The sequence below is a fragment of the Camellia sinensis genome, chromosome 6, assembly GCF_055761805.1.
Source record: "Camellia sinensis isolate YWXY chromosome 6, ASM5576180v1, whole genome shotgun sequence".
In the NCBI taxonomy this organism is placed as follows: domain Eukaryota; kingdom Viridiplantae; phylum Streptophyta; class Magnoliopsida; order Ericales; family Theaceae; genus Camellia; species Camellia sinensis.
In genome coordinates, this window is record NC_138966.1 from 101,247,048 (window position 1) to 101,274,882 (window position 27,835).

The 27,835-nt window shown below is 37.7% G+C and overlaps 1 protein-coding gene across 2 annotated transcripts; it reads left to right on the top strand.

The window, feature by feature from the left end:
- Window positions 1–603: 603 nt before the first annotated feature.
- Window positions 604–27,250, top strand: LOC114288511 (putative methyltransferase At1g78140, chloroplastic). 2 transcript variants are annotated; one of them, XM_082874319.1, is made up of 8 exons: window positions 604–936; window positions 21,226–21,329; window positions 21,756–21,896; window positions 23,086–23,167; window positions 23,815–24,008; window positions 24,169–24,280; window positions 26,001–26,108; window positions 26,896–27,250. In XM_082874319.1, the coding sequence occupies exons 1-8, from the start codon at window positions 736–738 to the stop codon at window positions 27,034–27,036; spliced, it is 1,083 nt and encodes a 360-aa protein (XP_082730445.1). In that variant the 5' UTR covers window positions 604–735; the 3' UTR covers window positions 27,037–27,250. The 2 variants fall into 2 exon arrangements, with proteins under 2 accessions (XP_082730445.1, XP_082730446.1); XM_082874320.1 differs by lacking the exon at window positions 604–936 and adding an exon at window positions 20,669–20,838.
- Window positions 27,251–27,835: the final 585 nt, after the last annotated feature.

Genomic DNA, 27,835 nt, shown 5'->3' on the forward strand with positions numbered 1-27,835 from the left:
ATACACTTTCTAAAATTTGATTAAAATACGAATTATTTTTTATATTTTTAAAAATTACATTTCATTCTTAAAATTTTTAATTTTATAACAATTCGTTTATTTTATTAATAAATCATCAAATCAATTAATAATTTTTAATAATGTCAGAAATATATTTTAATTAATAATTTAAGTAATTTTATTATTATATAAAAGAACAATTATAAATTTTATTTTTTTAATTAATTCTATTAAATAAAAAATTATAACAAGTAGGTATTTGTAATTTTTTACGCTACAAAAGACAATCTATATAACCCGCAAGGGTAGCCCAGTTGGTTGAGGCCAAGGGACTTGGGGCCTAGGAGTTTGCTCCTCTCTAGGTCTCAGGTTCGAATCCCACTCCCAGCTGTGCTCCTGGCGGGCCACTGCGTCTTTGCCTGGTCGATCGGCTCAGGGCCCCGAGATTAGTCGAGGTGCGACACTCCGAAGGAGTGCTGGCCCGGACACTCGGTCATCAAAAAAAAAAAAACAAAACAAAAAAAAAAAAAAACAAAAACAAAAGACAATCTATACAGTAAACAAACCTATATATTTGTAATTTACCCTATTTAAATATACACGTCCTCTTCCAATTTCCTTGCATATATATACTCCCATCAACACGTTTGCAATATCGGACCACACTGCAATTTTCAGCTCCACAGAGAGAGAGAGAGTTGACATTTTTGAAAGCAGAGTGATCGAGCGACGATCATGGCAGCGATGAGTTTGAGCAGCTTCTCAGCAGTGTTGTTGTCGAGACCGAGTCAAATCAGTAACAAGCCGTGTCGTTGTTTCTTCTTCAAACCCTTGTTGTTGACTTCCTCAAGGTCACCTTCCTTATTCTCCTCCTCCAACTACACTTCCCCTGCTCAAGTTGGTGCCTCTTCAACCGCCATCGTCGAAACCGAACCGGTACTTATATATATTTGTGTTCATCTATATACTTTTGATTTTTTTTTTTTTAAAATTCATTTTACTTTCCGAACTATCTTTTGTCCGGTCCTTCTAATTATGTTGATTTTACACGTCAACTATTCAATTGGAATCAATTTGACTCCGTTGACTAGAACCTTTTTCTTCTGGAGAGAAAATGAAGTGTTTCTTGCCTAAAGCTTTACGTGAAGGTCGGCATAAGTGTGGGTTATATTAGGATTTTTCATTAAAGTTTTGAATGGTCATTAGACGAAGTATCTCATGGGTTGGTGTACATATGCGGAAAGTACTTTATTTTTCCTATCAAGAAGAGTTTAGATGGCTAGGTTAGTAAAATTGGCTGATTTTAGATGACAGGTGATGACAAGGGTCAACTTCATCACAATTCAAATAGTATAAGTGTAAAATTTATATAATTAAAAAAAATAGGGGTGTAGTTAGTTTTCGAAGAATTATTTGGGGGTAAAATATTTCTCTTTGATTTTTATGTCTTTTGTTCTGTTTAGGAATTTAAATTTTCTGTTTTGTTTCTGGAGTTAATTTGACATAATTAGTCTGCAGCATATTTATTTGAAAGACAAATGTGTATTTATGCATTTTTTCATTTTATTTATTTATTTATTTTTTTGTTGCTAAATGAGAAGCAGTAATTGTTTTTAATACTTTTTTAAGACAGACAATGGAAAATATTTTAGGAAGGAGAAAATTCCTCAAATTTGATCACTCCATTAGTAAATTGAATCCTCTTTAATTAAGATCAATATTAAAGGCACTTCTTTTGTAATCAAAGAAAAGTTTTTGAGCCCCATTGCGTTGGTCCGACTTAGGCATGATTTGGGGGTTAACAAGATTAGCATTAGCCCCTCTGTTTGACTTGACACAGAATTAAGTTTTTCTGGAATGATTTAGCATTGAACCAAATTACTATTTGATAATTGAGTTTAAAATAGATTTGGCAATCTGCTTAAAATCCTGTTAAAGTTTGTGGACCGGAAAACTTCCCACTAGAACATTTGCACATGAAGATGGACACACTTTGTTGTAAACTTTCATAAAAGCTGCTTCTGTGTGAGCTTTAAATCTCTAATCTTTCCAATGTGTTTGCTTTCTTATCAAAAGCTATAGTATACAACTTTAATTCCAAAGTATTTATTATGGTGGTACTTTCAGTGGTCTATGACTACATATGTATATATGTAACTGTTTGCACAAACATGCCCTAAAAAAGGATTTTATGTTACTAGAGATGGGGTCCTTTCACCGTGTAGAATACGCTTGGAATAAGAAAGCGACATTCCATATCTGTTACAAATAATAATGTGGAATGATAGGAGTAATTGGAAAGCAATGAATTCAAAATGCAAGAGTGAACTAATCGATGACTAATGAAACATACCATTAGTAAAAATGAACCACTTGGCTGGCAATAGATTTTTGTTTGAAGTAATCATGCAACAATGCATAATTTGTTGTATCTTGCTTTGGTTGAGTTCTTTTTCTGGTTTTTTACTTTTATTCCTGTGGACGGTAGAGGGTCAGTAGAATGGTTGGGGGAGCCTTCTAGGAAGTATGATGGACACAAAAGACGTGAAAGAAAACCAAAGTTGGTAGTGTGAGAGCTAGGCGGATTGCCTGCTTGCAGATGGAGGAGGAGGGTCACTATAACAGAGGAGGCAGATTCTGGAAGAGATGAAACAAAGTCACCACCAAGAGAAGGGGCTTGCTTTCTTGTAGACAAATGAGGAAGAGGGTCAATATATATAGGGGAGGCAGACCATGGAAGCTAACTCACCACAGGTGCCAAGAACACATGGTTGAAGGACATGTTGTTTGCTTGTCAATACCCCATTAGTGGAATGGCATAAATTGGTGGTGAAGCTGTAAATATTAGAGATTTTAGGTTTCATAGGTAGAGGGATGTACACAAGTACATAGGGGTAAGAAGGGAGCTGCTAATAGCTTCCACCCAAGGTTCTGAAAAGCGGTTGCGGTCGTCGTAACGGTGCCGGTGACGTGGTTGCGGTTGCGGGGTGTAAAGGTCATAGCGTAACGGTTGCGGTAATCAGAACCGTGAATTTTTTTATTTTTCGCACAATTTGAAAAAACTTACCGATACGCACATTTTTTTTCCGTGATCATATTTATTGGCTTTTAAAATAAATATTGATCAATTTTTGTAAATTTTTAAGTATGATCTAATATATTTCATATTCTTAGATCACTATAAACTGTGAGTTTTTTACATTTTATTTTAATAATTAACGACTTTATATTATACAAATAATTAATCACTAACTATTATATATAAGATAAACAATGACAAAAGTAAGAGAATAAATTAAAGACTAAATATATATATATTTTAATCAAGCCAAATAGATAATGACCACACTTATTATTATTGTTATTTTCACACAATATATAGATAGACGCACACAAACAAAATGGTTGAGTAATAGTAGCTGAATAGAATAGCATACGTCTTACAGCTTCAACAAATCAATAACATGCTCTTTATCTTCCCTCTTCTATCTCTCTATCTCTTGCTCCTCCATCTTTCCTCTTCTTTCTATCTCTCTTCCCCCATTTTTAACTTTTTTTTTATTGTGTTTTTTTGAAAGAAGCAGTTCGAAACCATTACGCAACAGTGTGTAACAGGCCGTTACGGCCGTTACAACACCATTACAACCGCTATAGCAGCCGCTACGGCCTACACACCTGTGAATCTCAATCACACTGTAAAAGCGGCCGTAACGGGTGGCGGTAACCACCACAACCGTTACGTAACGGTTGCGGCCGCTTTTTAAAACCTTGCTCCCACCTAATTATTTAGGACCCCACACATCAAAATTGCTCTTCTTCTTTTTTGTTTGAGCACTCACATAATCCTAATTCTACCCTTTGGACACCCACCACTGCAACCTTACTCAGGCAGCCCCCACCTCCACCTCCAGCAACCCTCTCCCCCTTCGACAACCCTCTTCTAGCCTTTCTTCCCCTCTGGCAACCTTCCCTCAACCTTCTTCTCCCTAGTAGCCCCCAACCATGCCACCCTTTTTCTTCTTTTCCTGCTGCTGCGACCCCTCTTCCTCCTTCTCCTCATCCTCTTCATCTTCTTCTTCTTCTTTTTCTACCACTTCTTCACCTCGATCTAAAAACCCTTTTCAGATCGTGGCCAAGAACAAGAAATAAGAGGAAGAGGAACGAGAGAGGGGGTGGGTTTGTGGCGGCGGACAACGGGAAGGGTTGGGGGCAACTTAAGTGGGGAAGGGAAGGGGCAATGGAGGCTAGAGGAGGGACGGGGGTGGCAGGTGTCACGACCCGAACCCGCCCCTCTGGGTTAAGACCATAACCGGCCAGTAATCACGAGATTACCTACGGCCTCAAGCCAAATAAGACAAAACTCATCAGAGTGAAATGGGCCAAACGGAAGCAATTTTAAAACTTTGTCCATAGAGCCGTGCTTATATGCACATCATAACATTCCAGACATACATAAGTTAATAACTCACAACTGAAAGTGTAGTAACATAAGTACTGTACAGACAGGATCATTTAAATCTAAGTCAGCCAAGCAAAACTACATACAGACGTACTCAAAACTTCGCCAACCTGACAAAATGTAAATACATGACAAAAGGGCGAAGACGGGTCTCGTGCGTGAGACACAAGGGCTGACTCTCTCAAAACCTTAGTTGTTCCATACAGACTTCACTGAGGCTGGGTCTGGACTTCTCTTGGCTCACCTACAAACACATGAATGAGCGTGAGCGAAAGCCCAGTGAATAATATCAAATCAAATACAGAAGTTACATAACAATGTAGAACAACATGTTCCAAACGGCCTTGGGCCCAATTCATATTTTTATTCAACAGATATATATAACTATACGAAATTCAAATCAAGTGACTGTAGTTCCAAACATTCTGGCCTTTGGCCCATTCAGATTTCCATTCATGTCAAAACGGCTTTCGGCCCATTCATTTATGTCAAAATGGCCTTCGGCCCATTCACTTACGTCAGAACGGCCTTCGGCCCATACATTCGTGTCAAAACGGCCTTCGGCCCACTCATTCATGTCAAAACGACCTTAGGTCCATTCGTGTATGTCAAAACGACCTTCGGTCCACTCATTTCTATCAAAACGACCTTCGGTCCATTCATTTCTGTCAAAACGACCTTTGGTCCATTCGTTTACGTCAAAACGACCTTCAGTTCATTCATATATGTCAAAACGACCTTCGGTCCATTCATATAGGTCAAAATGACCTTCGGTTTATTCATATATGTCAAAACGACCTTCGGTCCATTCATATAGGTCAAAACGACCTTCGGTCCGTTCTTTTGTTATCAAAACGACCTTCGGTCCATTTATGTTTATCGAAACGACCTTTGGTCCATTTATGTTTATTCCTGTCAGACTTTTGTCCATAATCCCAATTAGCAACTCATAAAGCTTATAAGGGAGTAATAATTGGACATTCACAATCATTCAAATATCGATATTACTCACAGTGATCGGCTTGTGGATTTGCCCTGGAGCTTGATCCTACACATTTCATGAACACAAAAGGGTCACTAACAGTTCAATCCGTTCTTTAATTCACATATTCCTCTTTAGGCTTTATTCTTATCTCGTTAACTCATTTATAATGCTCAATGCATACCTAAGAGTGCTTCCAAGTGAAAGAGAACGGAAAACAGAACACAGAATGCAATTTCAGAATTTCAGAAAACAGGGTTTACGCTCGAGCGTAGGCTTATCCGCTCGAGCGGACCCGAGAGGCCTGCAAAAGTACTGGTTACCTCAAAATTACGCTCGAGCGTGAGTTAGGGCGCTCGAGCGGAAGGCTTGTCTATAAAAGCTCCCCGCTCGAGCGTTAAATATTCCGCTCGAGCGGACATCCAACTCTGCAAAAAGTGCTGGGAGCACGATTTTCCCGCTCGAGCGGCAATCACCCCGCTCGAGCAGACATCAAAAATCTGGGTTTTCCAGATTGAGTTCTTGAGCTCCCTTCAACATTCAAACCATCATTTCTTGCCTTTAATGGCTCCAATTTCACATATACTTGTACTAACATGGTATACACACCAAAACACATCTTCATGGAGCCCAATTTCATAAATCAAATACATGCATGGCTCAATTTAATTCAAGCTCAATTCTATCATACACATTCATGCATTCAAAGCTCCTATCTTTAATTATTCAAACATGCATGCTAATCTTGACTTCATTTCCATTCCAAATAATGCAAATGGTGTTCATTGTCATGGAGCTCAACAAAACATGCTTGCATGTATGATTCAACATTTACCTTTCCATATTCAACTTAATACATGCTTGATTATGCAAAATCATGGTGATCCTACACATGCATGTGCACATTAGCTTCAAATTCATCAATTGTAGCACAACTCTTGTTCTTGATCACCAATTAGTCTTTAATTCACAAAATTACAAGTTCAATCTCATGAATTTACTCACCTAGGAGTTTAATCTTCCAAACCCTAGTCAATTCTTGGACTTAATCTTCAAGATTCCCAAGCCTTGAGCCAAAATCACCCAAATTCTCTCCCTCTCTCTCTAACAGCCGGCCCCTCTCTTTTCTTTTCTTAGAGTTTGATCAGCCTAAATTATCTAAGGGAGAGAAATGAGGTGTAATGCCAAAACACAACAAATCCCACTAAGTCAATATAATAAGAATAAAATAATTGGGCACCAATTCATCACTTGACTCAGCTTAATCTGGCCCGAATCAATTTTTCAATTAAATTTCACCGTAAGCTCTAAAAATTATGTCAATCACGATGGCGAAATCAATTTCGGGTTTTGTGGCCGGTAAGGCCCTCAATTTAATTTTCACAAAAGATTATTCAAACAGATATTCCTACGGTGAACAGATAGAACTTCAAAATCACATATATTCACATAATTGGCACACAAAATTATATCAAACACATAATCATATTTAAATTAAGGACCGATTAGCATATTACGGAACAGGGGTATTACAGTCTTCCCCCCTTTAGGAAGTTTGGTCCTCGAAACTTAATTTACCTGTAGTCGAAAACAATTCGGAATACCTTCTTATTCAACGGTTCCGTTCCTTTTGATAGTTATCTACTCAATCTCAAAATCAAGCAACACTATGTTCTCAATCAGTCAAAGACTCAACTTTTTCTCCATACAAGGCTTGTATGGTGTCATACCAATCTAGAGTGTAAGCTGTGGTTGTAAGCAAAGTCTGCCAATGATGGATAGATCTTTCCAACTTCCCTGAAAAATCTAACACATATATTCGGAGCATTCCTCTCAAAATCTGAAAGGTTCTTTCTGATTATACATCAATTGCGGATGGAAAACAGCGCCGTATCACAATTCAGTCCTCATTGCCTCTTGAAGGCTTATCAAAATTCAAACACCTCTTAGGATTCCTGTCCAAAACAATAGATACTAGGATTCCATACAACGAGCAATCTTACCGATGTAACCGTGGTTAGTCTATAAGCATCATGCGAAACTTCACAGAGAGGAAATGAGCAAATTTACTAATTCTATATACAATAACCCAAACGGGACTTATACCTTGGGTGTTCAATGTAGCCCCACAACAAAACTCGTAGTCACATATTCCCATTTCCATTCCAAAATAGAGAGATTGAAGTAGTTCCGCCACTATCTAATATTCGGCTTCAACCTGTTGGCCCCGAAAAATACTTAGACACACATTCGCCAATTACCCTCTTCAAAGCAGGTCACTAACATATTTATTTCAAATGTCAGCTAACTTGTCACAAAAGTTCAATTCATTCTTCAAGAGTTCCACAATTCACAATCCGATTCGGTATTTAGTCCAGTGACTCATCACAATTATCCAAGGTCAATCAAGAGTCTTCGGAAATTCAAAGTGGATCCAGACACCGATTCCCTAGCCAGCAAAGGTAGTATCAAGGCAATTACCCATACAACGCATATAGTCTGTATATCCCCATAGTACCAATTGTAAAATACAACAACACTGAGGCAATCGACTTCTAATAGAATACACGTATTCTCAGTTCATTCAACAGTTTACAGTTTGCAATTCACAATTCAGTTCAGTATTCAATTCTCTGTTCCATCGAGTCTTTCTACTTTATCTGATAGTCGTTAAAAGCATAAGGCAAGTCATATACGTAAATCCCCATGATGTCAAAGGCATTATCAAAGGAGTCAATCGCATATCAAACACAATTCACACATTCTCAGGGTTCCAATCACAGAATATAATGACACTGGGTGGTTATATATAAAGCGTACTAAATTCACGCACTTTTCAGACAATCAGGGTTTTTCAAAGTTTCTTGAATGTTAAAACATTTACATAATACCAAAGGATGACATTCCGAACAAAACAAAGGAATAATCGTCTCGGAATCGAAGCACACCCGTTCGCGACCGTTGGTGGCCGATTCCAGATCGATTAGTCAAACCCACCCGTACGAAACCGTCGATGGCAAAAGGTATCTCAATCAAAGGTGCTACATAGGCTTAACGTCCCCTAGCACGAAAGGACACTCTAAGAATGTCATCAAAGCAACACAACACCATTCACTATAACCTGATTTTCCCAAAATCTGATAACACTGAAGCAACCACTCTCCCTTACAAAACATGTTCTGATCAGTCAAAGACAAATGTTCAGTACTGCTCAAAATCAAATCAATCTACCGTCATCGGTTCCCATAGCATCAAACAAACAAAATGGAACAACACTCCTTACGACACCCAATCACGAGGTTTGTACAATTCGGTTCATTTTTAACACATATGTCCTCACTAGTTGGGGATTGGTTCTCAATGGTGCGTTTGGTTAGGCCAATCTGTTGATAGTCCACAAAAGGTCTTTCCAATAAGTCAAGTATTCCAAACGAATTCAAGTTTTGGGTCTATCAGTTTTTCTGCCAAGAATAATCTGGCTATTTATTCATAAACAATTCTTAATCCCCTGTTTAACAAAATCGAATTAGATAGAAGGTCTTATCAAACCAATCCCGACACAAGTCTTGCCAAATTAAATCAAACAAAGGTTCTATCAGATTATATCAAATAAGGGTTCCATCAAGACAATATCAGGAAAAAGGTTCTATCAGGTCGAATCAGATAAAAAAAAATTTCTCAAATAGGACACATTCAGTTCTGTAAGGCATACTTCGTCTGCTTAGGTACATGGGTGATGGTTTCTCAACTGCCCTAAGTTCATCATTTCTCAAAGTCACATCAGAATCGTTCACCACGATAGTTCATATCAAGTGTTTCAAATCAAGTACAATACGGTATTGTCTACATAATTTCAGTTGTAGTTGCATATGTATGCAGTTGTTCATATCAGGAGGTATGTATCATAATCGATATAGCAGCTCCCAAATAGGTCTTATATGTGAGCACATAGTGCACAGTAACACATTAAACAAAGTCCATCTGTTGTACATAAGATAGGGTCTGTTACGCAAAAGTTACAAATTAATCACAAAACATAGGTTTATGAGTCGAGCCCAGTATAGTCACATAATCCAGTCAATTCCCTACCAATCGAAGTGTATGGTCTCACAATCATAGAATTCATCATTCCAGTGGTTTAGTCATTGAAGATAGTAACATAATAAATCGCCCTGAGCATAGGTGTGGATATACATGTGCATGTGCAGAGTTAATCAATATCCCAAAACGTATTTCACAAATTTCCCAAACGGGACATATACCTCCAATGAATGCAGTCTCGATCATGTGGGTCTAAACAATCTAGATACACATGCAGCAGATATGGAAAAATATGCCGATCCGAATCAAATAATATCCCAAGCGAAGATGTACATACGTACTAATTCAGAATCAATCAACACATAGGCATTTGTTTATAAACAGTATAGATACCTGGGATAACGGTTGCAGTATTCTGAGTGCTTTCTGGGACGAGTACAATTACTCTATCTTGATTAGTAATTCCCACCATTGGTACGAATTCAACTGAGGCAGAAGATTTACTAGCATTTGTTCAGTTCGGGGACAATTCCTTACCATATGGTCCATTTACCACACCTATAACAAGCCTCTGAAATTCGACAATGGCTCCTCGGCGTTTCTTACACTGGTGGTGGCAAAAGTTCTTACCATAACAGCAACTGACGTTGTTGTCTTAAGATCTCTGCCATTCCCTGTACCATCCTTTCCAGCCTATCAAGTCGGGCTGTGGAAGAGCCTTCTAGCTCGTATGCCCTTAATTTAACCACGTTCTACACGAACTCTTATTAAATCATGCCAAATACGGGGATATCCAATACAAAAACAAACACATAGTCACACATAGGCACGTCTTTATATTCTCATTTCACACATCGTACGTAATTAATCACATACGTAACAGATAATTGCATACTTATCAGATATCGCATGCTGAACATTTACTAAGTAATTATATACTCAAATCATGTTCATATTTCACATAGACACCCATAGGCAGAATTGAATGCACATAAACAACTTTTCATGATTCATATATTCATGTATGTGCATTATAACAAAACAAACTTGTTGTACACATTAGTGTAACAATTCATATCTCATATTCAAATCATGTGTGGTACTTCCTTTAGCATAGCATATCAAGTTCCATAATGGAACCTCTGGTACTGAGTAACAGATTTCATACATAGGCCATGGTATTGTTTCCCCCGAACGAGGGCCTCATGACCATAAGCCACGGTATTATGTCCCCTGGGCGAGGGCCTCTGCTAAGGATACCACAATTACGTTCCAAGAAAATTTGGACAATCATTCATACAAAACATAGCATTCCAGGGTACTTGTCATTTCATATCATCAACAAATATTTAAAGTTAAACATAACTTTACGGAGTTCTTACTCACCATCTGATTAAACTTGCATTATACAATATACAAAAGATTCTACAAATATGCATATGCTAGAGAGCATATGTAGTCAAACTGTTAGGTTTTATTTCTTGGCAAACCCGTTTGACAAAACTCCTTTGAGTTGTAATTTTATTCGCACTTTTATTTCAGTAAGGCTATGAGTGTTTAGATGCGAATCCAACCCGAATTGTGCCATTCAGAGAAGTTTGTGATGCTAAAGCTTTCAAGATTGCCACTTCGCTGATTATGACGGGGATCGAGCTGCCCGGTCAGCTCGCGGGGGTCCAGGGGGCAGCGCCCCTTGGCGAGTCCGGGGCAGCGCCACGGCGGGGTCGAGGGGCAGCGCCCCCGAAGCAAAATGCAAAAATGCATTCAAAGTTGCCTGTCCGATCATGTTATTTTTTTCCAGTTTTTCCATTTTTGGCCGTCCCGCTCGAGCGGGGAAAGTGACGCTCGAGCGGGGATTGGAAGCTCTCAGCATCTCTGCAGTCGCCTGTAAAAATACTGGAATGTGTGATTTTACGCTCGAGCGGATTCTCCTACGCTCGAGCGCATCTCAGTTTGTTCGCACGCAGTTTTTGGTTAGTCCGCTCGAGCGGGCTGTGTTGAGCTCGAGCGGAGATCGCGGGACAGATTCTATAAATTCGCGTGTTGGGTCAGATTTTAGGTAAACTTTCTCCAGATCTTCTTTTTGGTTTCTAGGGTTTATATCTGGGGATACTTTGGGAGTTTTCTTTGATGTTTTATTGAGTATTCAACTCATGTTCTAAAGAGAGTACATCAAAGGTTGTGTTTTGTTCTACAAAAGAGAGTGTTGTTCTTCAGTTGTGTATTCTGAAGAATTCGAGCCTGAAGCTGTGGTGGAATCCAGAGTGGCTCATCAGAAAGACAATTCCGTGGTGAAGATGGGGTTGGAAGAGGCACATAAAGGTTGGTTCAATTAGGCGTTGTGGATTCGCTAGGTAATTGAGAGTATACCTGTGTAATTCCTTTAATTCTTCTTAGTGGATTGTCTTGTGGCTGTTGCCCGTGGTTTTTTGATCACAGTTGGAGGTGTCCAATTGTGGTTTTTTCCACGTTAAATCGCTGTGTCTCTTTGTCTTGATTGTTTGATTGTTTGATTGGGATTGTTATATTCTGCTTTAAATTGATACATAATCACAAATCAACATCTAGGGGATTTCTAGATTTTTCAATTGGTATCAGAGCGGGTCGTTCTATTTTTAAAAAAAATATATTTTCTTTTAGAACGAGATCTTGCTTGATTTGTGATAATGGATACAATTCGTGAAGGAAATTCTATGGTTCGACCACCCCTACTTGACGGATCCAATTATCCTTTTTGGAAAGCTCGGATGAGATCTTTTTTAAAATCTATTGATGAAAAAGTTTGGCAATCCGTCATGAATGGGTGGACTGAACCAACAATTACTGTTGATGGAGTTACAATCCCCAAACCAATTGATCAGTGGGACACAACTGATTACCAAAATAGTAGCTGGAATAGTAAAGCTATCAATTCTCTCTTTTGCGCCGTCACACCTGAAGAATTTAGTCGTATTTGTAATTGTGAAGTCGCAAAAGAGGCTTGGGATATCTTACAAACTATTCATGAGGGCACTCCTTCTGTTAAACGCTCAAAACTTCAAAGACTCACATCTAGTTTCGAAAACCTTTCAATGAAAGATAGTGAGACCTTTGATGAATTTTATGCGAAGTTGAGTGACATTGTAAATTCCAGCTTCAATTTAGGTGAAAAAATTTCAGAATCCAAAGTTGTGGGAAAAATTTTGAGATCCTTGCCCGATCGGTTCCAACCAAAAGTTACGGCTATTGAGGAGGCTCAAGATGTTGACAACCTCAAGCTGGATCAGTTGGTTGGAAACCTTCAAACTTATGAAGCACATAGGAATTTCAAAAAGAAACAAAAAGATATTGCTTTTAGTAGTGCTCATAAAGTTAGAGAGGATTCTGATGAGGATTGTGATATAGATTCCAAGATTATGGCTGCTTTTGTTAAACAATTTAAAAAATCTTTTTTGAAAAAGAATCCTAATCTTTTGGAATCTACTCATTCTCATAAATCTAAAGGCAAAGATAAACTCAAAATTAATTCTATAGCCAAGAAGGAGAAAGGAAAGATACAAGAGAACTCTGAAAGACTCCAATGCTATGAATGCCAAGGATTTGGCCACTTTGCTTCAGAATGCCCTACTCGTTTGAGGAAGAAGAAAGCCCTTGCCATCACTTGGGATGATGAATCTGAATCTGATGAAGATGAAAGTGACAATGAAGGTCAAGACGAAGAGGGTCATAAACAATTTCTTGCTTTCATGGCGACTTCTGAAGCTGAAGGACAAACAGATTCTCCAAAGAGGTCAATTGAGAATATCACTGATGATGAATCCTCGGAGAGCGATCATGAAGAGCTTGAGCAAGCCTATGAAAAGTTGTATAAGGAGTCTCTTAAGTTATTCAAATTGAATGACAAACTCACAAAGAAACTCAAAGCATGTGAATGTGAGAATGTCAAACTTAAGGAGGAGATTTCCGAGGCCAGGGTTAATGCCATCAAGGCAGCTGATGATCAACAAGTTCTTTGTGCAAAACTGTTGACTTGTGAGACGGAGAGGAATGAGCTACTGCAAACCCATGTCATGTATGAAGAAAAGATTGAATCTCTCGAGATGTTACAAGTTGCTTTGGAAGAACTAATGGTCAAGAAAGAGGAAGAGCTCAAGTGTGCTATGGCTACCATTGGTCTTTGGAACAAAGGATCAAAGACTTTGGAGGATATCATTGGGTCTCAACACATGAGTTGTGACAAGAGTGGCATTGGCTTTGGTGGTAAGAAAGAGCAAAAACAGAGTGCTTCAACTTCTCATGATACAAGAACTCAAGGAAAGGGGGGACAAAAGATTCAACAAGAGAAAAGACTTCTCAAACTCCCTAGAGTTGGTAAGGTAAAAGAAAAGAAGGTACACCCTGTTTTTATTTGTCATCATTGTGGTATGCATGGTCATATTCGCCCTTTTTGTTATAAGTTGCATGGGAGAGTGCCTCAAAAGGGTAGAAATTCGATTTACATGTCTAGGCGGAATACCAAGATTCATGCGGGTGTTCACTACACCACAACACTTACCAAGACCGCTAGACCTGATTTTGTTAAGACCAAAAAGATTTGGGTAAGAAAAGTTGACTTGTGTTAATCTGTTTGGTCGTTTTAGTTTATAGGTTTTTGTGTGTTTTTTTTTTCAGGTCTTTTAATGTGTGCTTGTTTGTTTTTTGTCTTGCTTTGGTTAAGAAAAAAATTGAAAAAAAAAAAAAAAAAAAAAAAAGAAAAATTCCAAAAAGATTTTCTTAGTATGGTTTTGCAAGCTTGAAATTTTTGAGTGGTCCTTGGTACATATTGGAATTGATGAGAAAATCCATTACATGTTAATATGTGTGTGCTTTCTGTGGTCATTACTCATTTTGGAGTGTGTGTTCTTTGATTAGTATGTCTCATTCTGTACACATTCTTGGATTAGCAAATTCTGGAGTCTTCCGCCTTAGTGATTTTTTTTATGGACTTCTGTCATTGATCTTTTGCGTTTCTAGAGGAATTGACCTATACCAGCATATCATGGGTGATGTTGAGTCTCTTAACCACCTACCATCTTTTTTGCATCTCCATGGCTTTCCCCTTAATTCTTTGCAATCTAGCCATGAGGAAAAGGCTACCTCAGAGTCACCAACCAGGCCATCCTTATTATATCCATGCTTCTCTGGTTCGGTTTCCATACTCTTGAGAGTGTCAGCCACCAATGATTGTGCAAAAGAAAAAGAAAAAGAAAAAGAAAAAGAAAAAGCAAAAGCAAAAGAAAGAGAAGAAGACAAAATATGCAAAAGAAAGAAAAAACATGTGAAAAAAAAAAGAAAAAAAAAGAGGGAAAAGATTCATTGATTGAGGGGGAGCCTCCGCCTTTACTCACCAAATACCCCTTGATTCCTAGTGGTTTGACTTTCCTTTGTCGTGCTTAAGATTCTCTTGTCGGAGGTCCAGCTTTCATATCACTACTAGGATTGAATCTAGTGTTTGTCGAACTCCAAGAGTCACACACACACTTTTTATCATGGGATCTATGCTTTTCACATAATGCATCACTTTCTTGCATGAGGAATCTTCTACAGACTGTGCACATTGTGTTTTCTTGTAATGGTGCTTCTTGGATAATCTTATGTGTTTTAAGGTACTAATCTGAAATTCCTTACTTGCTCCACCATATTATTTTTATCATTCTCTTCTTGTTCACTGTTTTTCAGTGTTTGTGGTTGCTTTTAGTGAGGGGGAGTTTGGTTCATCTTGATTTGGGTGTGTAAGTGAGTTTGGTTTCTCATTGCAAGAGTTGTTTAGCATGAACACTTTGATATGTTGGCTTTTGAGATTGGTTATATGTTTTGCTGTTGCTATGCACTATTTGCCCGTCTTGTATGTTCATGGTATTTACATCGTCATATCATTGCTTGTGTGGTTTATGATCTTGCTTGTGTTGTTTGAGAGTTGTTTTTCATGAGTCTTAGTTTTCATCTATTCATGTTTTCCATCTCATGTTTCAAGATAATCTTGTCCTATGTTTATTGTTTTTTCATATATTCTTGTGGGACTAATAGTTGTTTTGGAGATTGTGGCACTAATAACTGTTTTGCAGATCTTAATCTTGAAAAAGAAGTTGGCTTTTGTTGGATGTAATGGGTTGGGGTGTTTAAGATTTTCTTTGTTAGGTGTGTTTTGTCACGGCATTTCCAAAGGGGGAGATTGTTAGGTTTTATTTCTTGGCAAACCCGTTTGACAAAACTCCTTTGAGTTGTAATTTTATTCGCACTTTTATTTCAGTAAGGCTATGAGTGTTTAGATGCGAATCCAACCCGAATTGTGCCATTCAGAGAAGTTTGTGATGCTAAAGCTTTCAAGATTGCCACTTCGCTGATTATGACGGGGATCGAGCTGCCCGGTCAGCTCGCGGGGGTCCAGGGGGCAGCGCCCCTTGGCGAGTCCGGGGCAGCGCCACGGCGGGGTCGAGGGGCAGCGCCCCCGAAGCAAAATGCAAAAATGCATTCAAAGTTGCCTGTCCGATCATGTTATTTTTTTCCAGTTTTTCCATTTTTGGCCGTCCCGCTCGAGCGGGGAAAGTGACGCTCGAGCGGGGATTGGAAGCTCTCAGCATCTCTGCAGTCGCCTGTAAAAATACTGGAATGTGTGATTTTACGCTCGAGCGGATTCTCCTACGCTCGAGCGCATCTCAGTTTGTTCGCACGCAGTTTTTGGTTAGTCCGCTCGAGCGAGCTGTGTTGAGCTCGAGCGGAGATCGCGGGACAGATTCTATAAATTCGCGTGTTGGGTCAGATTTTAGGTAAACTTTCTCCAGATCTTCTTTTTGGTTTCTAGGGTTTATATCTGGGGATACTTTGGGAGTTTTCTTTGATGTTTTATTGAGTATTCAACTCATGTTCTAAAGAGAGTACATCAAAGGTTGTGTTTTGTTCTACAAAAGAGAGTGTTGTTCTTCAGTTGTGTATTCTGAAGAATTCGAGCCTGAAGCTGTGGTGGAATCCAGAGTGGCTCATCAGAAAGACAATTCCGTGGTGAAGATGGGGTTGGAAGAGGCACATAAAGGTTGGTTCAATTAGGCGTTGTGGATTCGCTAGGTAATTGAGAGTATACCTGTGTAATTCCTTTAATTCTTCTTAGTGGATTGTCTTGTGGCTGTTGCCCGTGGTTTTTTGATCACAGTTGGAGGTGTCCAATTGTGGTTTTTTCCACGTTAAATCGCTGTGTCTCTTTGTCTTGATTGTTTGATTGTTTGATTGGGATTGTTATATTCTGCTTTAAATTGATACATAATCACAAATCAACATCTAGGGGATTTCTAGATTTTTCACAAACAATTGGCAATGCAAGTACAGCACAACTTATAGCACATAATTGCCCAAATCAAAACACTTAAGCATATTCTCGATGCTTTCGAATTCATACTTATCACATGAATGCATCCTAGATCTTTTCTAGACGTTCATTGCTCTTTTGGACAAGTGCGTGAGTTATTAACTCGTGCTCTGATACCACTCTGTCACGACCCGAACCCGCCCCTCTGGGTTAAGGCCATAACCGGCCAGTAATCACGAGATTACCTAAGGCCTCAAGCCAAATAAGACAAAACTCATCAGAGTGAAAGGGGCCAAACGGAAGCAATTTTAAAACTTTGTCCATAGAGCCGTGCTTATATGCACATCATAACATTCCAGGCATACATAAGTTAATAACTCACAACAGAAAGTGTAGTAACATAAGTACTATACAGACAGGATCATTCAAATCTAAGTCAGCCAAGCAAAACTACATACAGACGTACTCAAAACTTCGCCAACCTGACAAAATGTAAATACATGACAAAAGGGCGAAGACGGGTCTCGTGCGTGAGACACAAGGGCTGACTCTCTCAAAACCTTAGTTGTTCCATACAGACTTCACTGAGGCTGGGTCTGGACTTCTCTTGGCTCACCTATAAACACATGAATGAGCGTGAGCGAAAGCCCAATGAATAATATCAAATCAAACACAGAAGTTACATAACAATGTAGAACAACATGTTCCAAACGGCCTTGGGCCCAATTCATATTTCTATTCAACAGATATATATAACTATACGAAATTCAAATCAAGTGACTGTAGTTCCAAACATTCTGGCCTTTGGCCCATTCAGATTTCCATTCATGTCAAAACGGCCTTCGGCCCATTCATTTATGTCAAAACGGCCTTCGGCCCATTCACTTACGTCAGAACGGCCTTCGGCCCATACATTCGTGTCAAAACGGCCTTCGACCCACTCATTCATGTCAAAACAACCTTAGGTCCATTCGTGTATGTCAAAACGACCTTCGGTCCACTCATTTCTATCAAAACGACCTTCGGTCCATTCATTTCTGTCAAAACGACCTTTGGTCCATTCGTTTACGTCAAAACGACCTTCAGTTCATTCATATATGTCAAAACGACCTTCGGTCCATTCATATAGGTCAAAACGACCTTCGGTTTATTCATATATGTCAAATCGACCTTCGGTCCATTCATATAAGTCAAAATGACCTTCGGTCCGTTCTTTTGTTATCAAAACGACCTTCGGTCCATTTATGTTTATCAAAACGACCTTTAGTCCATTTATGTTTATCGAAACGACTTTTGGTCCATTTATGTTTATCGGAACGACCTTTGGTCCATTTATGTTTATTCCTGTCAGACTTTTGTCCATAAATCCCAATTAGCAACTCATAAAGCTTATAAGGAAATAATAATTGGACATTCACAATCATTCAAATATCGATATTACTCACAGTGATCGGCTTGTGGATTTGCCCTGGAGCTTGACCCTACACATTTCATGAACACAAAAGGGTCACTAACAGTTCAATCCGTTCTTTAATTCACATATTCCTCTTTAGGCTTTATTCTTATCTCGTTAACTCATTTATAATGCTCAATGCATGCCTAAGAGTGCTTCCAAGTGAAAGAGAACGGAAAACAGAACACAGAATGCAATTTCAGAATTTCAGAAAACAGGGTTTACGCTCGAGCGTAGGCTTATCCGCTCGAGCGGACCCGAGAGGCCTGCAAAAGTACTGGTTACCTCAAAATTACGCTCGAGCGTGAGTTAGGGCGCTCGAGCGGAAGGCTTGTCTATAAAAGCTCCCTGCTCGAGCGTTAAATATTCCGCTCAAGCGGACATCCAACTCTGCAAAAAGTGCTGGGAGCACGATTTTCCCGCTCGAGCGGCAATCACCCCGCTCGAGCAGACATCAAAAATCTGGGTTTTCCAGATTGAGTTCTTGAGCTCCCTTCAACATTCAAACCATCATTTCTTGCCTTTAATGGCTCCAATTTCACATATACTTGTACTAACATGGTATACACACCAAAACACATCTTCATGGAGCCCAATTTCATAAATCAAATACATGCATGGCTCAATTTAATTCAAGCTCAATTCTATCATACACATTCATGCATTCAAAGCTCCTATCTTTAATTATTCAAACATGCATGCTAATCTTGACTTCATTTCCATTCCAAATAATGCAAATGGTGTTCATTGTCATGGAGCTCAACAAAACATGCTTGCATGTATGATTCAACATTTACCTTTCCATATTCAACTTAATACATGCTTGATTATGCAAAATCATGGTGATCCTACACATGCATGTGCACATTAGCTTCAAATTCATCAATTGTAGCACAACTCTTGTTCTTGATCACCAATTAGTCTTTAATTCACAAAATTACAAGTTCAATCTCATGAATTTACTCACCTAGGAGTTTAATCTTCCAAACCCTAGTCAATTCTTGGACTTAATCTTCAAGATTCCCAAGCCTTGAGCCAAAATCACCCAAATTCTCTCCCTCTCTCTCTAACAGCCGGCCCCTCTCTTTTCTTTTCTTAGAGTTTGATCAGCCTAAATTATCTAAGGGAGAGAAATGAGGTGTAATGCCAAAACACAACAAATCCCACTAAGTCAATATAATAAGAATAAAATAATTGGGCACCAATTCATCACTTGACTCAGCTTAATCTGGCCCGAATCAATTTTTCAATTAAATTTCACCGTAAGCTCTAAAAATTATGTCAATCACGATGGCGAAATCAATTTCGGGTTTTGTGGCCGGTAAGGCCCTCAATTTAATTTTCACAAAAGATTATTCAAACAGATATTCCTACGGTGAACAGATAGAACTTCAAAATCACATATATTCACATAATTGGCACACAAAATTATATCAAACACATAATCATATTTAAATTAAGGACCGATTAGCATATTACGGAACAGGGGTATTACAGCAGGGATGGGCTGGAAATGGGCGGCAAGGGTAAAGAGGGTTGCCGAAGAGGAGTGAACGGGAGAGGTGGTAGAAACCGGTGGTGGTGGGTGGGTGGGTGGGTTAGGGTTAGGATTGAAAGGTAGAAGAACAAAATGAGAAATTTGTTTTAGGCTAAAATGCTAATAAAATAAATAAATGGGACGAAGGTGCTAAGTAATTAGGTGGGGGCTGTTAGCAGCTCCCAGTTAAGGAGCACTCTTTGTATTTTTGTCTTAATAAAGAGTTGTCTTCTTTCTCTAAAACTAGTCAAGTTTCAAGTCTCACAAGGGAGGGGGATGAGCACTTTGTCAAACCCTCAACTCTAGCTTCCAAGTCACTAGGTTCTAAAGGTCCTGCACATGGGCCTCATGGAGGTTCTCAAGTGCCCCATGACTGTTTGTGGCACCATCCCCAAGAGGTCCCTAGTTCTTGATCCCAACCTAGGTTGGCATGAGAGTATGAAGATATCATTGGAGACAGTGAAGTGAACCACAAATTATAGGAGAGAAACACTCAGATGGAGAGTTGTTCTGCCTAGTCAAGGGAGGGATTGAGTGTGTTGTCCCAAATGGACGAAGGACACGCTCAAATGGAGGCTTGCTTTATCAAGCCAAGCGAGGTTGAACTTGATGGGCTAGTGTAACTATGGTGCCTGTTGGATATTTATTTATTTTTTAATTATTATTTATCAGCAAAATAAAGTTTATTTATGTAAACATATGAGTACAAAGGAGCGTACATCACAAGTACATCAATAAGCATCTAAATGAACTAAAGTTGGGACAATCGTGCCTTGCCTCTTGGAGATTGTCCTTGAGTGCCTACACCTGGGTTTAAGGGACTGCATACGTCAGCCTTCACAAATGTGGCTCATCCCTGAAGGGGAGCGGTATGGACAAGTGAAGATATTTGATTGGTCCAATGTCACCTCACAAGTGTAATACACAGTCTGAAGCATGTGAAGGAGGTGACATGGCCTGCCATGCGGTCAGGCAGACCCATGTACCCACAATTCATATTCTACAAAGGTGGCAAACAAAGTGAATGTTAAAAAGAAGAGTCCATGAGGTGTGCTTGTGTAGAATTCTATCTCTATCTTAGTTCAGTTATGTGAATGATGAATCAAGATGAAGTTGTATGGAGGTGAAGTATGATGAATAACCTGTGTGGAAATGAAGTTGTTGTTAATAATCACCTCTAACATTAGAAAGGAAAAATGGTTAAATTTTGTAATATATCAACAGATGCTCGTGGTACACTTGTGGACAGTTGATGGAAGGATTTGAAAATATTTAAAATTTTGAATTCTTTTTTTACCAAGATAACATTGTCTTCTTTCAACTACAAGTGTTATTGCATTTTGTTTTTAAGTTCTCTATTTCTCTTCTTTTTCTTTTGTGGGGTCTCAACATATATTGGTATGCATTTCTCTTACATATATTCTTTTGTCCTAAGGATTCAATTTTAGATGCAAAGGAGGTCAGTTCCAGCAAGAAAATTTTAGCTTGTCCAATCTGTTATAACCAACTGATTTGGAATGGTGATCATGTTACATCTGCGTAAGTCATCTCTATCACAATTTAGGCCTCGTTTGGGAACAGGCTAATTTAATAACTTTTTGGCTATTTGACTAAAATATGAGCTAAAAAAAACTAGTATGTTTGGGATGACTTTTTGATTTTTTACGAAAAAATGTGCAAAAAGTAGAGAGAAAAGAAAATCTTTGGCTTTTTGATATAAGTTGTTGGCTTTTTGATTTTTTTAGTGACTTTTTGACTTTTTGGCTAAAAAAATCACTTGCCAAACGAGGCTTTAGAAGGAAGCCTTCTTGCCTGTTTGGTTCTTTTCTGCTTCATCATCTATTTATGTGGTGATTGATAATATTTTCTTTCCTCCGATTATTTTATTTGTCTTATTTTGTGAAGTTGCATGCTAGTGTTCTCCTTTATTTCTTGTTATATTCCTACTGGATGAATTTACTGCAGGGATTCTGCAGCTCGGTCTACTTTTCAATGCAACACCTGTAAGAAGGCTTACTGTGGCAATGAAACGCATATTGACTTGATAGTAGCTAGTGGAGCCAAGGAGTATGGTGAAGTTATGGCCCCTGCCACTGAGTTCTTCAGGTATTTATATAATTTTCTTCTCAATTTTTGTGACCTTAAGTGGCTTTCTTACAAATTTGTGGTAAGAATTGATTGGAGATGGGTTGATAAGCATAGCATGGAGGATTAAAATGGTTTGTGTCTCGTACGTTTATGCATATCATGAAGCATATCTTGAATTACAAATATGAAGGTTTGGTGATTCTGGATAACATTCAAGGAAGAATAACATCTACTGTTCACCATAATCAACATCATAAAATCGAATCACATAATTGTTAGAATGTAATTTTTGGAAACACTCCACAAGTTTTAGCTAACTACAACTATTTGGGTTTATGTTTTTTTGTTATTGTTCTTGTGACTCGACTTCTCTTCAAATTCTGCCAAGTGGCATTGACCACTTCCTTTTGAAGGAATTGTGTCAACCTTGACATCCTTAAACTAATGTGACTCACAATATCCACAAATATAATTCTGGGGGCAAGTAAAATCAATTTCTTCTTTTGACAACCTTGTGTTATGCTTTAACATGTAGAGTAGCATAGAACTAGAATGTTCTTGTTGGATGGCCAATTAATTTCAGCCTTGAGTTCAGACCTTCTATGGTTGTGTAAATGAGAAAGTATACTTTTGGCAGGCAGAGATGTCATATAAACTGAATAAATTCCTTTCAATCTTCAGGGATTTCAATTAATTTTGATAGCATTTCAAGTTTCTGGTTTCCAACGAATGAGCTCATCTCTATGTTATCTAGTTGCTCGTGGTGATCTCCTCATATATAATACTTGTTTCTATGTTACAAATGATATGTTGAATATGATAGACTGATTTCATGGGCATCACTGCCATCACACATGCCCTGAGTCATGCATTAGGATTGAGGCTGACATTGCGGTAACAAGCGACAGAAACTTGACTTTTAACAGAAAGATCCAATATATTAGAGACATTACGTACTTTTGTGTCAATTGTTTTGTTAAATGCATTCCACTATATTATTAATAAATTAATGTACATAGTGCTCCTTCCTGTGTACAATCATCTTGGTTCTTCATTTCCATGGCACTAAAATGGTATAAACCTGCAATAAATTGTAATTGTTCCTAGGTTAAGTTCTCTTATACATAAATGACATCATAATTCAATATTACACTGTAAATTTGATTTGCATCTTTAATATGATGAACATTGTAACTCTTGGCAATAGGTTTCCTCTGATATCATTCCTCTATGAGAGGGGCTGGCGACAAAGTTTTTCCTTGGGTGGTTTTCCAGACCAAGAGAAGGAGGTAACTTTGTTACATATAATGATTTTTCAATCAAAATTTTCTTCACTACATATATAAATTATTGTACAGCTTGCTTGTGCAATGTTTTGATTATTAGCAACTTGACATTGCAATTGGAAGCATTTGTAACATCGATTTATAATTATAAGCAGAGTGTGTTTGGGTATCCATGAAAATAATTAACTATTCTATTCTATGTAATGCTTGTATAAAATTCCATCCTATTTAACCAACATTGTAGTTTATGCTGTCACAATTAAGGGAGTAATACATTGAAAGCAAGTCATTTTGAGGCCAGGATTTTAAACCCTAAATAAAAGTTACAACTGTTTGGAATGAAATTTTCACCAATGTTTTATATTCATTTTTTGTAACACATTCGTAAGTTCTCCCATCTTAAATATGTTAAGATGCTTGCTGCCTAAAATATGATCAAGTCATTTTAAATGCTGTGTGTGGTCACTGCTGTGTTATTTGATTTTGTCTAAATGCTCCATCAATAGATATATTAATCATCATATATATCTTCAATTCCCGTGATTTGAAGTGATCTAAATAATACCCAGTTGTTGAATTTGTCATGTCTGTGCATATTATTATACTTTCATCATGCTTGAGTCGCTAACCATTAATAATGTTGACTGCAGTTTGAATTGATTGAAGATCATCTTAAGCCAGTCTTAGGTGGCAACATTGTTGATGCAAGTTGTGGCAGTGGGTTGTTTTCAAGACTCTTTGCCAAGAGTGGACTGTTTTCTCTTGTGGTTGCTTTGGACTTTTCAGAAAACATGCTGCAGCAATGCCATGAATTTGTTAAGCAGGAGGAGAACTTTCCCAAAGAGTAAGGAATTTAATTTTCTAATTCAGTTCAAGTATTAATTTATTAAGATGGACCAGAGTTTGCAATTTCTCTTGCATAATTTCTCTTCTCTAAAACTACTACTTCCAAAATTATGATTTGAGATCCCAGTTTCTGATGCGACATATTTTTTTGTTTTTAGGAACTTAATGTTGGTTAGAGCTGACATCTCTAGGCTTCCATTTGCTTCAAGCTCTATAGATGCTGTACATGCTGGTGCTGCTTTGCACTGTTGGCCTTCACCCTCAACAGCTGTAAGCATTCACAAGTTTAATCTTTTACTTGCTTAGGGAGTCCATGTTAAAATTTAGGTTCTTGTATAGTTAAGTTTGAGGGGGTTTTTTTATTTTTTTTTTAATATTTTAATGTGAGTGTGTTTAATTTATTCATATGTGCTTTATTTCACATAAGGAATTGCCATTCACTCATTTTGTGGTAACTTAGGAGGCATCAGGCATGAATTTGTACAGGTGATTGGTTTGAAAATTCTGTAAGAATTTTATTTTGTATTTATTTTTTATTTACTTGTATCGATTGACATTTCAACCTGACTCTCATAGTCCCTCCAGTAACGAAGTGCACATGTGCAACAGAAATTTGCCTCAACAATGAACTTTTGAAAATTATATCAATGGAAAGAATGGAAAGTGAAGGAAATAAATTGCAGAAAGGAAAATTTAACATCAAGAGCAAGACTTTGTCGAATGCTCTATTTTTGAGATTTATTACAGCTTATTTCTTGAATAGATGTTACGATTATTTCATTTCTATTCTTTTTATGTCCTCAAAATTTGAAATTTTCCCTACATCTTGGGCCTCAGCATCAACTACCAGGACGCCAAAAACTGTGATTTCCCTTTTGGCCTTTTTTGTGCAAATTTTATTATTTCCTCTTATATTGCTGGCTACATGTAACTCTTAAATTATTATCTTTATGTAATTCCAAAATGTAAACAATCACTTGACCCAAAAGTTCAACCTATTTACTATTGTAGACATTCACTTTTGTCATAGCCTTTCAATTTTCATCCTAAATGAGGAGATATAGTCAATTGACATAGTCCTTACAATTACAACTCTGATTCATAACTGAAGAAATATGAGTAAAACTTTCAAAAAAAGTAATGAGGATCAGAGTAGATCATAAGAATCAAATTCCAGTCCAAAACTTGAGGTGATTCCAAAAACTGAAAACAACCATTGTAGTGAACTGTGGGAAATGTATTCAGTGCATTCTCCTTGTTTGGTACTAGTGATAGCACCAAGTCCACAGAGACATCTGCAACACTTTGTTGGTAGTTTCTCAGTTGGAAACACCTACTGATCATTCCTCTTGCTTGCAATTTTCCTGAGTCATGGATAGCCCAATGTGTTAGGTACACTTTTTCATTTTTCTCACATCAATACTCCATTTTGGGAAGCTTGTCACGTTTAAGAATTGGAACATTCCCCTACATATTGAAATATTTCATCCAGATTAATTTCTTCCTAAACAAGTTCTCCACATGTCTAACGACTTAGGCTCCTCACTTCTCAAATGATTAACAGCGTCAATGAAAGAGGGACTAAACACTAATGTGAACCTGTTGTATGCGAATAGATTAAAGAAACTGTTGTAGATTTTTAGTAGTAACAGAAAATTCCATTGGATCAGCTTCATTCAGAAATGATCTTGTGTGCACGGTAAGTCTGGAGCCAATGTTAGAAGCGGAAATCCGTTCTATAGATGGAGTCATCGGGATCTATTTATGGAAATCTAAGTTTTATGGGTCCTCTTTAATTTTGTTCCTAGCATCTAGGCTTTTAGAACCTGTTTGATCTTAACTTTGCTGTACATCTTCAAATTAGGATTTTAATGTCTTTCAGTGTTGTTGCCCAACATATTTTGATACTATTTCACTGTCTATGAATCTAATTTCGTAAGACCTCCATATAGTCTACTTGTTCTTTAATTTGGTATTTATGATTTAACAGGTGGCTGAAATAAGTCGTATTTTACGACCTGGTGGTGTTTTTGTTGCTACCACCTACATACTGGATGGTCCTTTTGCAGCACTCCCATTATTGAAACCTCTGAGCCAGGTAGGTTTTTTCAGCATGGTCCTCGTTTTATTTGTGTATTCCACATAAGACAGATGGAATGTGAAAAATGAAAAATGGCAAAAGTGAAAATGTGGTTGAATCCTTAGGATTAAAATCTAGTCATTTAATTTAATTAAAATTTTTCATTTGGTTCCTATATCAAGCCCCACCAAAGAGTGGTTCTACTCCCTTTTGTCCATGCTGTGGTGACTCTGTAGAGAGCAGATGCACTCTTTTTCGAACACTTATCTTTTTCCTTTTCTTTTTTTTTATTTTCCTCCCTTTTTCAAAGAAGATGACATTTGAACTTCATTAGTTTATTTGATGAGCTTTAATTGTCAATGGATCGGATTTAATCTGTATCCGACTAGAATCCAATCTGAAAATCCGAATCCATTTACAAAAAATCCAATAATCCAAATCCGTTTATTAAACGGATTGAATATGCAAAAGTCCAATCCAATCTGATAATCCGATCCGATTATTCTCAATTTGAATGAAGAAAACACAAAATGAAAAAAAAATAAAAATAAAAATAAATAATAAAATTGTAGCTCAATAAATAAATAAATTGATCGGATTGGGTTATCGGATATCCGAAATCATCGGCTTCGGATTCGTATATCTATAATCGGATATGGGCTAAACAGATTCAGATCAGATTTGGATTTGTCTTAATCGGATTGGATTCGGATTTTGACAGATCCGATCCATTTACAGGCCTAGCGGGACCTATATATGCTTTAAATTTATGGCTGATGATGATCAGTAACTGTTGTCAATGTAGAATTTTGGGCGAATCTCAGGCAGCCACATCTTCCTAGCTGACAGTGAACTTGAAGAACTCTGCAATGCCTGTGGACTTGTGGATTTTAAATGCGATAGGAATAGACGCTTTGTGATGATTTCTGCTACAAAACCCAGCTAAGTGTTTAGTTTTGCTGTTGATCTTCCCCTTTGTTTCTCAAACAATTCTAATTGAAAAGGTCACATATATAAATTAGTGGCTATCAATAAGGTCCAAGCTTTGTATTTGTTAGGACCACTGGTAATGTTTAAATTGTGTAGAGCTTGTGGCTTGCAAATCTGTAAGAATAATATATTTCTGATGTATTTAAAGTGATAATATTTACTGTAGAAAAGGAAGGTTTTTCGTTTTTTTTTTTTTTTTTTTTTTTTGACTTCGGTTAAACTTTGAACTTGGTAGGTTTTGATTATTTTGAAAACTTTTAGCACTGAACTCTATGTAGTTCAACTTTGGAATGACTAAATGAAAATGGAATGCAAGTATGTGGGTTGATAACGTTTTCAGTTTATTGTTTACAAATAATAAGAAATATATATATATGTATATATTTTTTTTTTTTTAGTGTGTAAAAAGCCAAAATCAAAAACTTGTTTATTGTATACAAAAGTTTTGAAAGTAAAAATAAAGAAACGTGGTTAGTGAGTTGTCAAAGGTAGCGACTAGTAGTGGAGGGTGGACGAATGTGCTGATTAGTGATGGGGATGTGCTGATTAGTGATGGGGATGGCCGGAACTGGCCTCGAGAGTTGGTGATTGGAGTGTCACCAAAGGTCAAGAGGTGGCCTAAGGATCGCCAAAACATGATTGGAGGTCACATGTACTTGCTTTGGGCTCCCAAAAAAACAGAAAAAAAAAACCCCAAAAATGTGTTAACTATTATGTTAGCCTATAAAAAAAAATCACTAGAATTTAAGAGGTGT

Coding starts and splice junctions, on each gene's coding strand:
- LOC114288511 (XM_082874319.1), top strand. CDS start 736: ATGGCAGCGATGAGTTTGAGCAGCTTCTCAGCAGTGTTGTTGTCGAGA. Junction 937..21,225: donor CCATCGTCGAAACCGAACCG/GTACTTATATAT, acceptor TTTTGTCCTAAG/GATTCAATTTTAGATGCAAA. Junction 24,009..24,168: donor GAGGAGAACTTTCCCAAAGA/GTAAGGAATTTA, acceptor TTTTGTTTTTAG/GAACTTAATGTTGGTTAGAG.